The 12,660-nt window shown below is 38.1% G+C and overlaps 2 protein-coding genes across 3 annotated transcripts; both read left to right on the forward strand.

Annotated features, from left to right (window-relative positions):
- Nucleotides 1-485: 485 nt before the first annotated feature.
- On the forward strand, nucleotides 486-5,801 carry tsen54 (TSEN54 tRNA splicing endonuclease subunit). 2 transcript variants are annotated; one of them, XM_056406725.1, is made up of 11 exons: nucleotides 486-624; nucleotides 1,521-1,679; nucleotides 1,925-1,988; nucleotides 2,085-2,168; nucleotides 2,243-2,397; nucleotides 2,588-2,639; nucleotides 3,189-3,597; nucleotides 3,685-3,823; nucleotides 3,920-3,980; nucleotides 4,602-4,715; nucleotides 5,322-5,801. In XM_056406725.1, exons 1-11 carry the CDS (start codon nucleotides 569-571, stop codon nucleotides 5,547-5,549), a joined length of 1,521 nt encoding a protein of 506 aa, XP_056262700.1. In that variant the 5' UTR covers nucleotides 486-568; the 3' UTR covers nucleotides 5,550-5,801. The 2 variants fall into 2 exon arrangements, with proteins under 2 accessions (XP_056262700.1, XP_056262701.1); XM_056406726.1 differs by having other exon boundaries at nucleotides 491-624; nucleotides 2,532-2,639.
- Nucleotides 5,802-5,895: 94 nt separating this feature from the next.
- On the forward strand, nucleotides 5,896-12,110 carry LOC130188385 (5-hydroxytryptamine receptor 3A-like). The gene is made up of 9 exons (XM_056406730.1): nucleotides 5,896-6,076; nucleotides 6,157-6,320; nucleotides 8,224-8,268; nucleotides 8,354-8,463; nucleotides 9,236-9,408; nucleotides 9,918-10,078; nucleotides 10,405-10,615; nucleotides 10,692-10,847; nucleotides 11,629-12,110. Exons 1-9 carry the CDS (start codon nucleotides 6,037-6,039, stop codon nucleotides 11,883-11,885), a joined length of 1,317 nt encoding a protein of 438 aa, XP_056262705.1. The 5' UTR covers nucleotides 5,896-6,036; the 3' UTR covers nucleotides 11,886-12,110.
- The last annotated feature ends 550 nt before the right edge of the window (nucleotides 12,111-12,660 follow it).

A 12,660-nucleotide genomic window follows, 5' to 3' on the forward strand; every position in this document is an offset into this window, starting at 1 on the left:
AGGTACATATAGTACCTTATATTGTACTACATCTCATGGGTACATATAGTAACTTCTATTGTACTACATCTCAGGTACAGAGTAGTTTTACTCTATTATCTCAGATATATTTTTTATGTTCAGTTTGTTTATTTTGCATTTTTGTTGATGTATAAACAAAATTAAATATATATATCATTTTTAAAAATATATATAATCATTTTACATAAATAATATATATTATCTAGAATAATAATTATATATAACATTTCAATTATATTTCTATATATTTAATATTTGTTTTGCATCTTTGTAATAAACGCAATTAAATGTTATGTATATATAATTTTTTAAATATAATATTTTCTTATTTTGTATTAACTATAATCATAATTATATATATAATATATATATAATTAAATATATATATATAACATTTAATTTAATTCGTTTTATAATGGTCGTCCTCGACACCATTCCACCGCTGGTGGCGGTAACGCACCAATCAGTTGTTGGCCAACCGTCGATGAATCCTGAAGAAGAAGAATCTGTGTCATGCGCAGTAGCGGCCTAGGCTAGCTGGTTAAACATGGCGGACCAAAACAAGAAGGACATCGATCAGAAGTTCTACAATGAGATATTAACGTGCGTGAGTTTCATTCACAACCGACATTCGTACAGTTATCGACCGGATCGATACTTTACCAATATCCTCCCGCTCAAAAGTTGCTCGTCCTATATCATATATAGACTTCACTTTCTATTGCGCCATGTAACGGATACAAATTACGATTTTACACACAAAACACAGGAAGAATGTACACATATTTTATTTGTATTATCAAAACTGTATTCAGCGACTGTTTTAACAACGCATATAATGCGTTTATATCTTTTAGTTCATAGTTTCAGCTTCTCAAATGTGACTATTTGCAGCTTTTCCTTATAGAAAGTAATTTACAAGTACACAAGAACTTATGAAGCACAGCTGCATATAATTAGAGTTAATTATATGCAGCTGTGCGTCATAAGTTTTATATATATATATATATATATATAAATAAATACAAAATAACATTTAAGAAAGTATTGTTTTATATTTGTATATATATATATTAATTAAACTTATGAAGCACAGCTGCATACAATTAATTATATGCAGCTGTGCGTCATAAGTTGTATTTTTATATATATGAATATCTTCATATAATTGTTTACATATATATACATAATAATTATATATATTTTCAAAATATAAATGTATATATAAATACAAAATAATATTTAAAAAAATATTATTTTATATGTTTATATATATAAATAAAAGATATTATAATTTTTATTTATTTTGGATCTTTAGTAAAAAGAATTATATGCTCGTAGCTTGTGTCTTTTTTCAAGAGGTTAAACAATTAAAAGTCGTGCACCTTGAATCCCTCATGTCTCAGACCCTAAACCGGGACGTACATATGGACTCGACTTCTACACGTAAGGGTTGAATGAGGTTCTGAATTTAGATTTTCTCTCTTCTTAAATCCCAGCCCGTCGGAGCTGTTTGCCGCCCGGTCCCGGAGTCACAAGATCCCGGTCCGAGGACAGAAGGACTTCTTCCCCGACGGCTCCGACGAGCAACGGCGGCGACTTGAGCAAAGTCTGAACGAGCACTGGGGCCTGCTGTCGGAGGAGAGGGTGGAGAAGATGTAAGCAACCAATCAGAAACCAGCTCGGCATCAGCTCGAAGGAAATGAAGTCGAGATACTTTCAGCCACTTGTTTTTATTCCAGTCAAATAAATAGAAAGTTTATGCAGAAGACAGAAACTTGTGCTCGTGGTCACGTGACTACGTCTCGGGGAAATTACCCAAATGTTGACGAGTTGTTGTGGTTTTATTGTTTTGCTGAGGACGTATTTGAGGGACGTACTCATGTGTGTTTATCTCCTGCAGAGGAAACCTGGTGAAGGCCACGTGGAGCCCCACAGAGAGGGTGGTGGAGCTGCAGACTCCAGCTGTGAGACACACACACACACACACACACACACACACCCTCCTGCACTTCATCCTCTCATTAGTCACATGATTAATTTGCTGCTGTTGTTTTTTAAAGGGTAAGTTTTGGCAGACGATGGGCTTCTCCGCCTCCGGTAAGCAGCGCCTCCTCCCCGAAGAGGCTCTCCACCTGATGGAGTGTGTGAGTGACAACCTGTCCCCCCCCCCCCGCCGCCGCCCATTCACTCAGTCCTGATCCACGTCCTCTGTGAACAGGGGAGCCTGCAGGTGTCGCTTCACCAGCTGCCGCTGTCCATCCAGGACGGCTACGAGAAGTTCCTGTCGCCGGGCGGCGGCGTGAGTCTGCTGCAGTACCAGGTGTTCGGCCACCTGAAGAGGCTCGGCTACGTGGTGCACCGGTTCCAGCCCAGGTAACGCACTCTTGCTGGTCAACACGATGATGGCATTTTGTAGGGACACAATAATTAACTGAAGAAGTTAGTTAGTTTTTATAAAGTGTGTGTGTGTGCGCGTGTGTGCGTGTGTGTGTGTGTGTGTGTGACAGTGCACAGCCGTCGTCCTATGCGAGGCAGCTGAACTTAACTCAGTCACTTGACACAGCGGGGAAACGTGTGAAGAGGAAGCGCAGCGACAGTCCCTCCACAACATCAAGGTAAACATTATTTATTTTATTTTAAAAAATATTTTATTTTAACATTTAAACAAAATAAAAAGAAATGTAATTGAATTTTTTTTTAATTTTTAATAAAAAGAAAATGTATTATTTTATTTTATTTGAAAATGTAAAAAAATAAAATGTAATTGACATTTTTAATTTTTTAAATAAAAGTAAAATGTTTTTTTTATTTTTATATTTTTTATTTATTATTATTTAGTTTTTTTTAAATTTTATTACTTTTTTAAATTTTTTTCATTTTTTACATTTATTTTATTTTTTCAGTTCTTTGAAATTAATTTGTTAGATTTCTTAATTTTTTATTAAAGGTAATCTTATATTTTGATTGAAAAGAAGTAGAGATGTAATTGTTCAGTATATAAAAAATATGTATTAATACTTTGTTTGAGCACAAGTAAAATAACTTTCTTTGTTTTAGTTTTAGATTCTAGTTTTAGGAAATCAAGTAAAAAGGGAATTGAAGCAAAGTTGTGACTGATGTTTCAATAAGAGTTCTTCCTTTTGTTCCCTTCTCGCTTGCCGAAGTCACACCGAGGCTCAAGAAGAAGAATCCGAGGAGGACATCAAACCCACGCCGTTGCCCGTGGAGACGCCTCCGGAGACGCCGGGCGCCCAGAGTGCCGGAGGAGGCGGGACCTGGTGGTTAACGGACGACCCGGTGGTCCAATCGGATCCCCGGCCCGCCTCCGGTTCCTCCCGCCGAGACTTCGTCTCCGTCCTCTTCCCCGACCTGGGCTCCGGGGGGCGCCTCTCCGGCCCGCTGGCCCCCCCGGACCCCTCCCTGCTCCCCGGGTGTTTGGCGGTGGGCGTCTGCGACCTCGCCAGCTGGAGGCGGAGACTAAACCAGAGGTACGTGAGGACGTCCCCAGAGGAGAGGCGGCGGATGCGGCTGACGCGGCTGACGCGGCGGTACGACGGCATCAAGGACCGAGAGGTCGGTGGCCCTTCGAAGGAAATCTTTGAGGCTCGCTTTAAAAAAAAGAAAAGGGGGAGGAGTCACATCGTGAGTTTTTACTTCAAGGTGCGGCGGTGCAGGAACTGGGCGGAGTATCAGGAGCTCCTGGAGACGCGTCGGGGGAGGAGCCGCCACGGCCGGCCGGCACACCTGTGGAGCCGGAAGGTCGCTCCTCTGCACGACCCCGAGCGCCCGATCCCCACCGGTGAGTCCAGTGGAATTTCAACGTTATTATTCATTCATATTTAAATGTCTTCTGCATCGACAAGATGCACGGTTTAAAATGTGTTTTATATTACAGCGAAGCTGCTGGAAAAAATCAGTGTGATCGAATCTACAGATTTACTGGAGGGAGCGTCCAGGTAACAGTCCGGTTATTATTCATTTATTATTCAGGAAATACAAAACGTCTCCAGCAAAGATTCCCGCTGCTTCTCAATTTTATTAATTTAAAGGAAGTGAAAGTTTCTCTCGCTTCAACGCCGTACATCCTGTTTTTACTCTCCTCTAATCTAATTCACAAAGTTCTGAAATATTTCTTCTTGCCGTTTAAAAAGAAAGAAGCAGTTCATTCACACCCTGGTGGGAGGAGCTAAGGTTCATTTTGGGGTTAAGTGCCTTGCCCAAGGACACGTCGACATGGGGCTAGCGGAGCCGGGGATGGAACCGGCGACCCTCATTTAAAGGACCGCGCTCGACCACCGAGCCACAAGTCACTAACATGTGTTGAGACGTAAACGTCCCTGTTTCTCTGAATGGAGCTGCATTAAAACACGACGCTGGCCCTTTAAATACGTCCCCGTGTTGCTCACCACACGCATCAGGAGGGAAACGGCATTTACTGCTGTGGCTCTTTCCCCCCCCCCGGTTTACAGAAACCGACACAAAGCCCCCGTGGTGTGTGTCGGCGCCTCATTGTGCGCTCGCCATTGTGGCGTGGCGGAGGCGTTCAGGGCGTGACGGCGTGCCTTTGTTCCTCTCAGGTTGGAGGACGCCGGCGGGTGGAGGATCTGTTTCAATGTTTACCAACCCGACTCGGTGGCCGACTTCAAGAAGAGCGACCCGGGGAAACCGTACGCCCGCGTGTGCTCGTGCAGGTAGACACACTCACACACACACGCACACACACACTCACACACACACGCACACGCACACACACGCACATGTTGACTTGGCTTTCAGGAGACAATCTGAGGATGAATGGCCCCTTTGTGTCGTGTTGTCCCTCTTTAAATTTTGGATTAAGCATTTGGTTCCCCAGAATGCAATGTGCTTTTTGTTTTGTCTTACCAATACTTAATAAAAAAATTATAATTACATATATATATATATTTATAAATAAATATAACTATTTATATTTATAACAAATATTTAGACATAAAATATATATAAATATTTATATATAAATACATATATTTTATAAATATAGGAATATTTATATATATATATAAGTATTTATATTTATAAATATAACTTTATATTTATAAAACATATTTAGACATAAAATATATATAAATATTTATATATATATACATATATTTTTTAAATATAGGAATATTTATATATATATATAAGTATTTATAAATATAAATATTTATATTTTTAAAACATATTTAGACATAAAATATATATATATATTTATAAATATTTATAAATATATATTAATATATATATATAAAGAGTTTCCCTCCCGGTTGTCTCAGTTTCTCCGGCGCGGTGCCCGACCTGCGAGCCATCAAGCTGCTGTCGTTCCAGAGCGCCGGCGTGCCGGTGGTCTTTGGCGTGGTGGACCACGGGGACGTCTCCTTCTACACCTTCAAAGGCTTCCAGCTGCCCACCGATGTTTTCCCCTGAGCCCACGACGACTGACTCCTCAAAGACTTCTGGACCAAACTGAGTCAACAAGTCACTTCGCTGAGCTTCACTCTTAACATTCTTGCCAAAGAAACTGATTTTAAGCTCTAAAAATAGGTTTGCAGGCGAGAAAATAAACATTTAGATTACCATGATGTGAAATAATACTTTAAAAAATGCCGCCATTTTTTGTAGCGGGTCTCGCGGTCCGTTCACGTGCCTCGTCCTCTCTGATCTCCAAACATAGTGAAACCTGCGTCTCATATTTATGTTGGCTGGATATCAATATTTTCTTTTCTCAATTTTCCAATTAAAAACCTGGAATAATTGATCGTCTATTTGATTTATTCCCGCTCACCGAAACCCCTCCCCTCCCCGCCGCTCGCCGAGTCGTCCTGTTGACTCGGCCTCGCCTGCGGGTCGCTGGCAAAGCGCTTATTGACGATCTATTGATGTTCTGTTGGCGTTCTATTGACGTTCTGTTGACGTTCCTGCTGCCGCATTGTTCCTCATTGTTCATAAAAAGGTTTGCGCCCGCCCCGCGGAGCTGAAGCCCAAACCGCCATGACGCCGCTCGGGACTCTGGCTCTGCTGGCGCTGATCGGTGAGTTGCTCCTCCGCGGTCTCCCGGTTCCGTCGGCGAGGTCGCCTGACGGTTCTAAACGTTCTCCTCCTTCCCTTCAGGAGTCGGCGGCGCTCAGACCGACTGCTCGTACCTCGGCCTCCTGACGCACCTGAACCTGACCACGGCGGGGAACGCCTTGCAGACCGCCGTGCGGCCCGTGAGGAACTGGACCACCACTACCCAGGTCAAGCTGGATCTGATTCTGTACGGCATCTTAGGAGTGGTGAGGCCCCTCAACCCGAAACATTCAGAAAAAGACTTTATAGTTGGAAATACATTATCTTTCATTTTTTTATTTAAGTATTTTATTATATATCTTTTTTTAAATGTTACTGTCTCATTAATATTATATTTATAAATATATTTGATGCATTTAATGGACCTGCAGCTAAACTAAAATAAATAATAAAATCCATGTTTTTGTTCCTCCAGTAAGAAAAAAGTCTAGAACATTTAGATATAATTTAGTTTTTATTTAATTAAATTCATCAGCGGTTGCTTCCATCTCTTAAATATTTGTTTTAATCTTTTAACGATTTCTACTTTTACTTAAATTACCGGTCGAATGGAAGAAAAAGACCGTTTTTTAATTTCTATTAAATGATATTTACTTTTTATGGCTTTTTTTTAGGGCTGTCAGCGTTAACGCGTTTTTTTTTAAAAACCGCGGCAGTACGGTTTAACACTGTTTCCGTTTTTAAAACAATTATTTCTCCACGAAAATAAGGATCATAAATCAGTTTAACTCGTGGATGAATCAGTCGGGTTTCCTCCTGCTCCTCCTTCCTCCCGTCTCCCCCTCTGATACACAGAGGAACGGAGGGGCGACGTGTCGGGTGACGCGGCGTGGAAAGAACTCGTCACACGAAACCTTCACCGTGATTTGTCAATCCGTTTGTCTGTCAACATTTCGGGAAAAAAACAACCAATGAACACTCAGTAAATCACAAAGGACCTCCCACCTCACCGGTGAGGCTCTATTGCAGCCTGTCAGTCAGAGAACCAGAGGACACGGCGCGAGGACAACTGAGCCTCATTGTAGAGAGCTGAGATTGTTCTGGAATGTTTGATGTATAACACGTGGGGGTGTGTCACATGCAAAAGACTTTAAACAGTGAATTTAATTTATTTTGTAAAATGTATGAAATGCCCCCAGCCTCCAGAGGGTTAACGTGACATATTTGAATGTCAGTCAGTTATCAAGGCCACTGGTTCTGCTGCTGTTCAATGTTAAAGATGACAGGACCAATGGGGTCTCAATATACTTTTTTTTTTTTACTAATCTGATGTTTCACTGAAGAAACAATTTATCATCCACGATATTAAATACCTCGCTGGCACTGTATATGTAGGAGCCTCTTTGAAAACACAGCTCTGTGTGAAGTTTTGTCTTTAAAAAGAAGGAACAAACTTTTAAGCGCGATTAATCGCAATTTCAAAATGTGCGATTAATTAGTTACTTTTTTTTAATCGATTGACAGCCCTACTTTTTTTATTTAAGTCTTTTATTATATATATCTTTTAAATTTTAATATCTTATTTATATTATATTTCTAAATATATTTGATGCATGTAATGGACCTGCAGCTATACTAAAATAAATCATGAAATCCACATATTTGTTCCTCTAGAAATAAAAAAGTCTATAACTTTTTAATTATTAGCTAAAAGAAGAAATACATGTAGAAAGTAAAATTTTTATTTTATTTTCTTTACCGTTGGAAATACATTTACTTCGAAAAGATTTTTTAAATGTAATTTATTTGAATGCATTTTTCATATTATATTTCTAAGTATATTTGATGCATTTAATGGACCTGCAGCTAAAAAAAAAAAGTAAAATAAAATCCACTTGTTCATGATAAATACTCTAGAGAGATGAAGTCTAGAACATTTTATTCATTATCTACAAGAAGAAATAAATGTTACATTTTTTATTTCAGTAAACGTAGCTTTTATTTTTGCTTCTGTCACTTAAATATTTTTTTTTATACCTTTTTAGGTATTTCTACTTTTACTTAAATCACCGGTCCAATGGAAACCGGCACCGGAACATTGTTTATATTAATAATAAATATATACATTTAAATAAATAAAACAAAGGTTGTTTGTTTGTCTGTCTGCAGGATGAGAAGTCTCAAACAGTCACGACTCACGTCTGGATTCAGATGGTGAGGACTTCAGAAACATCTTTTCATCTCCAGATATTTAAATTATATTATTATAAATATGTAAATGAGCTCTGTCTGTCCCCAGCTCTGGACCAATGAGTTCCTCACCTGGACGCCGTCCGGCTTCTGTGGGATCAACCACGTGCTCGTCCCCCGGTCCGGCGTGTGGCTGCCGGACGTGGTCATCGCCGAGGAGTACGTCGTTATTATGTTTCACACGACTTTTAAAGTCCGATGTGTGACCCCAAAAAAACCTATTATTATTATTATTATTAGCTTGATGATATTTTTTAAAATCACATTAAAATATTTAAACTAATACTTGAATATGATTAAAAAATTAGAAAGTATATAATATAAAATAAAAAAAGAACATGATAAAATAATCATTTGTGATTATATAAAAAACATAATTTAATAGAGCCTAGAAATAAGAATACAAGAATACAAAATTATTATCTAATAATAATAAATTAAAAAAAGATTGAAATAAGTATGATATATAATTCATGGTTTTACGCCTTTTGTTTAAATTTAGACTTAGTGAAACAATAATGAAAATAAATGTTACGGTGTTTGACACATTTTTCACACAACTTTAAAAATGACCCCAAAATCACTTATTATTATTATAATATTATTATTCTCAGTAAAACTCGAATATGATTGTAAAAAATTATATATCGATACATAATAAAACTTAAAACAGAAAATAAGAATAGAATGTATGAATAAGAATACGATAAAAAAATACAAGGATTTAGTCAAATGTTTAAAAAAGAATATATAAAAGAAATTGTAATTTTTTAAAATGTATTTATAAAAAAGATTCTAAAAAAAGAAAAAGAAAAGTTACAATGTTTTTAAGTACAGGAGAGAATAAATAATGTTTTATAAACGTCCTCTCTGCTTGTACCAGTTTTATTAATGAAGATGAACATCATGAAAACCTTCTCCATGTTTCCAGTGCCTCTGACTCTGGGAGCATCTTCAACAGCCCGGTGGTCCGTGTGTCCTCTCGCGGCAAGATGGTGACGACCATGCGGCAGCGCCTCACCTCCACCTGTCTGTTCGTCCTCTACCTGTTCCCCTTTGACATGCAGCACTGCAACATCACCTTCACCACCATGACCTCAGGCGGTAAGCCACGCCTTTATCTACACCACCGCCACGTAGAAATGCCCTTATTTTTCAAAGCACTGTATTTATCAATGAAGATAACATTAAATGCTCTCTCTACAAAGTTGATGTGTAGATGACTATTCTCTGGTGTGTAATGAAGTCTACAGAGGTGTGAAGAGGCCCATCTCCAGTGTTCTAATGGTACACTGTGTTATCGCCTTAGAAGACTAACGGAGGGGGAGAAAACCCACTAAACCCTTTTATGTGAGCGCAGCTGAAAACAGTTATGCTGCTGAGAGAAGCTCTAAAACTGGCCTTCCTTTGAGCCACAAGAAGAACAACATCAATATTTACAATAAAAATCATTATTTATAACCTTGTCAATGCCTTGACTATATTTTATATTCATTTGATTAATAAAAGTGAGTTTTAATGGAAAACACCAAATTGTCTGGGTGAGCCTAAACTTTTCGGTTGTGTAAATCCGTGTGTTTTTTCCCAATGATGGGACGTGCTCATCTCCACAGTGAATAGCATCAGTCTGGGGACGTGCTCCAGCGAGGAGCTCCTCACTCGCTCCTCTGAGTCGCACATGGTGACGAGGGGCGAGTGGCAGCTGGAGACGATTAACATCACCCACGTCGCTGGGAACTGGACCACCGGGTTACGCGAACGCCTCGTCTACACCGTAAGGAAAACATTTTAAAAGCTTGTGTAAAAACCTGAAAAGGTACTAGGATTTGAAAATGGTTATTTCCAGTCCTGTTAAAGTCATGTGTTAAATTCATATTTTCATTTACGCTGAGTTTTAATTAAAAAAAGGCTTAGAAAAGTAATTTAAAAATAATTTAAAAGTCATGGAAAAGTAATTTAAAAGTAATTTAAAGTCATGGAAAAGAAAAGTAATTTAAAAATAATTTTAAAGTAATTTAAAAGTCATGGAAAAGTCATCAAAGTCATGGAAATGCATTGGTCAACATGTGGATGAACCCTGCGTATATCTCCCGGTTTCAGATCACCATCTCCAGGAAGCCGATGCTCTACGTGATCATCTTCATCGTGCCGCTGTTCTACTTCGTGCTGCTGGACGTGGCGTCCTTCTTCATCAATGAGGCGCGCGGCGAGAAGCTGAGCTTCAAGGTGACGGTGCTGCTGTCCATCTCCGTCCTGCTGCTCATCCTCAAGGACCTGCTGCCCTCCACCGAGGACGGGCTGCCCATGATCGGTGAGTGTTGTTGTTGTAGTACTCGTCGTGGCCACCGGAGGCCCGAGTAGACGACCCCTGACCGTGTCTCCTTCAGCCATCTACTGCTGTGTGATCTTCGTCCTGGTGGGGCTCAGCCTGCTAGAGGCCATGCTGGTCAGCTTCCTCATCGACCTGGACAGCTTCTGCAAGAACCCTGAAGCTCCGGAGGGGGAGGCCGTCCAGCTGGAGGCCGACCGCCCCGACGCTACGGGTCCGTGGAATACTTCAATACTTGTATTGTTCTTATATTTCTTTATATATTTTCACAATTATTTTTAAAATCATGTTCTTTAAAAAGATATATATATTCTTTTACATTTATTTTTAATCTTCTTTTTAAATTTATTTTTAATCATATTTATTTGTATTATATTCTTTTTACATTTATTTGTAATCATATTCTAGTATTGGTTTTGTTCTACTGAGAATTAAATTATAAAAAATATTTTAATGCAACTACAATTCAAACAAAGCGTGAAACCATGAATATATATATTATATATATATTTTAAAAAAATATTTATATATATAAAAAACAATATCACAAATAAAAAAATATATAATATAGAAATAAAAATGATTAAAAAAATAAATAATAATATATATATATATATATAAAAAACGTTTACTCAGATTGTTTCCAAGATGTATAACATTTAAAATATGTATGCAACAAAATAGAAAAATATTAAATGAACCAACTAAACAAAGGTACAGAGATCTAGGTAAACAGTTTACGCAATATTTATTTGAACTGGTTTGTTTTCTTTCTCAATTCAAGGATAATAATAATAAAAAATCAAAGAAAATGTAAATCAAATCTTCCAACCCCCCCAAAAAAATCTGGCTTGTATTTAAAATCAAACACTTTTACTGAAATTGGTTCCACGACGTTGAGTCCGGCTTCAGCTTCACGCCGTCCTCCCAGTTCACATCCCAGTACAGATGCATGGATAATTCCACAGACCTTGAACACAACCCTCTCTTCACAGAGCTCCATGGAGCCGGAGGGACTCCAGAGAAAAGCTCCCCTCCTCTGAGTCGCCCAGGCGACCTGCTGGAGCTCATCCTGCAGGAAGTGAAGAAGGTGGGACAGGAAGCCAGGGGGCGGGACAAAGGCGAGAAGCGGCCCGGTCGCTACAGGCGACTGGCGGAAATCATCGACTGTGTGTTCTTTTTCATCTACCTTTTATGTATCTGTAGTTTCCTGATGTACATGCTCCTGAGGTGGGTTTCACAGATATGGTGAATCCATTGTTTCTTTTTAAATGACTAAATATCACTTTTCTCACAGCTAATTGTTTGGTTCTTCTTCACTTTCAAGCCTTTAATCATTTAATACTTATTTTACTTTTAAAGTGCATATTTACAGATGTAAACTCTCACAACCTGCTTACAAAGTACAGTTTATGACAATGCTTGTATGTATATTGTGTTACAAAGTGGTCCAGAAATAAAGATAATTTGTGTTTTATATTGATGTTTTTCTATTATATTTAAATTTGACACCAGATACTTCTAATAAATTAGTATAAAGATAAAGAGCTTTTTATTTATTGTCATTGTTGACCCACAGTCAGTAGCAGCAAACATAGACATGTATATATAACGAGAGGGAGGAACACGGATGTATCGTGTTTGTTTAAATACATTTAAATAAATTAAATATTGTAATTTGCGCTGGTTTAGTTGTCTTCAAAGTGTGACAGTTGAAAAAATAATATATATATGTATTCATTATATATATATATTTATTTTTTAAATATATATATTTTTAAATTATATATTTTGTACATTTATTTATTATATATATTTATTATTTCTCGTTTGTTCATTTATAAGCAGTATTTTACTACTTATTTAAAACTGTCAATCGATTAATCATTTCTTTTTTTTCTTTATATGGAATCAATCATTAGCGTGACACGTGGCACGTGACTGGTCATAACGTGGCTTGACCAACGGGTTGCGTCAAGCTAAACACGACACCAACGATTAAATAAACTAGCACCTTCACAATAAAA

The sequence above is a fragment of the Pseudoliparis swirei genome, chromosome 23 (assembly GCF_029220125.1).
Source record: "Pseudoliparis swirei isolate HS2019 ecotype Mariana Trench chromosome 23, NWPU_hadal_v1, whole genome shotgun sequence".
In the NCBI taxonomy this organism is placed as follows: Eukaryota; Metazoa; Chordata; class Actinopteri; order Perciformes; family Liparidae; genus Pseudoliparis; species Pseudoliparis swirei.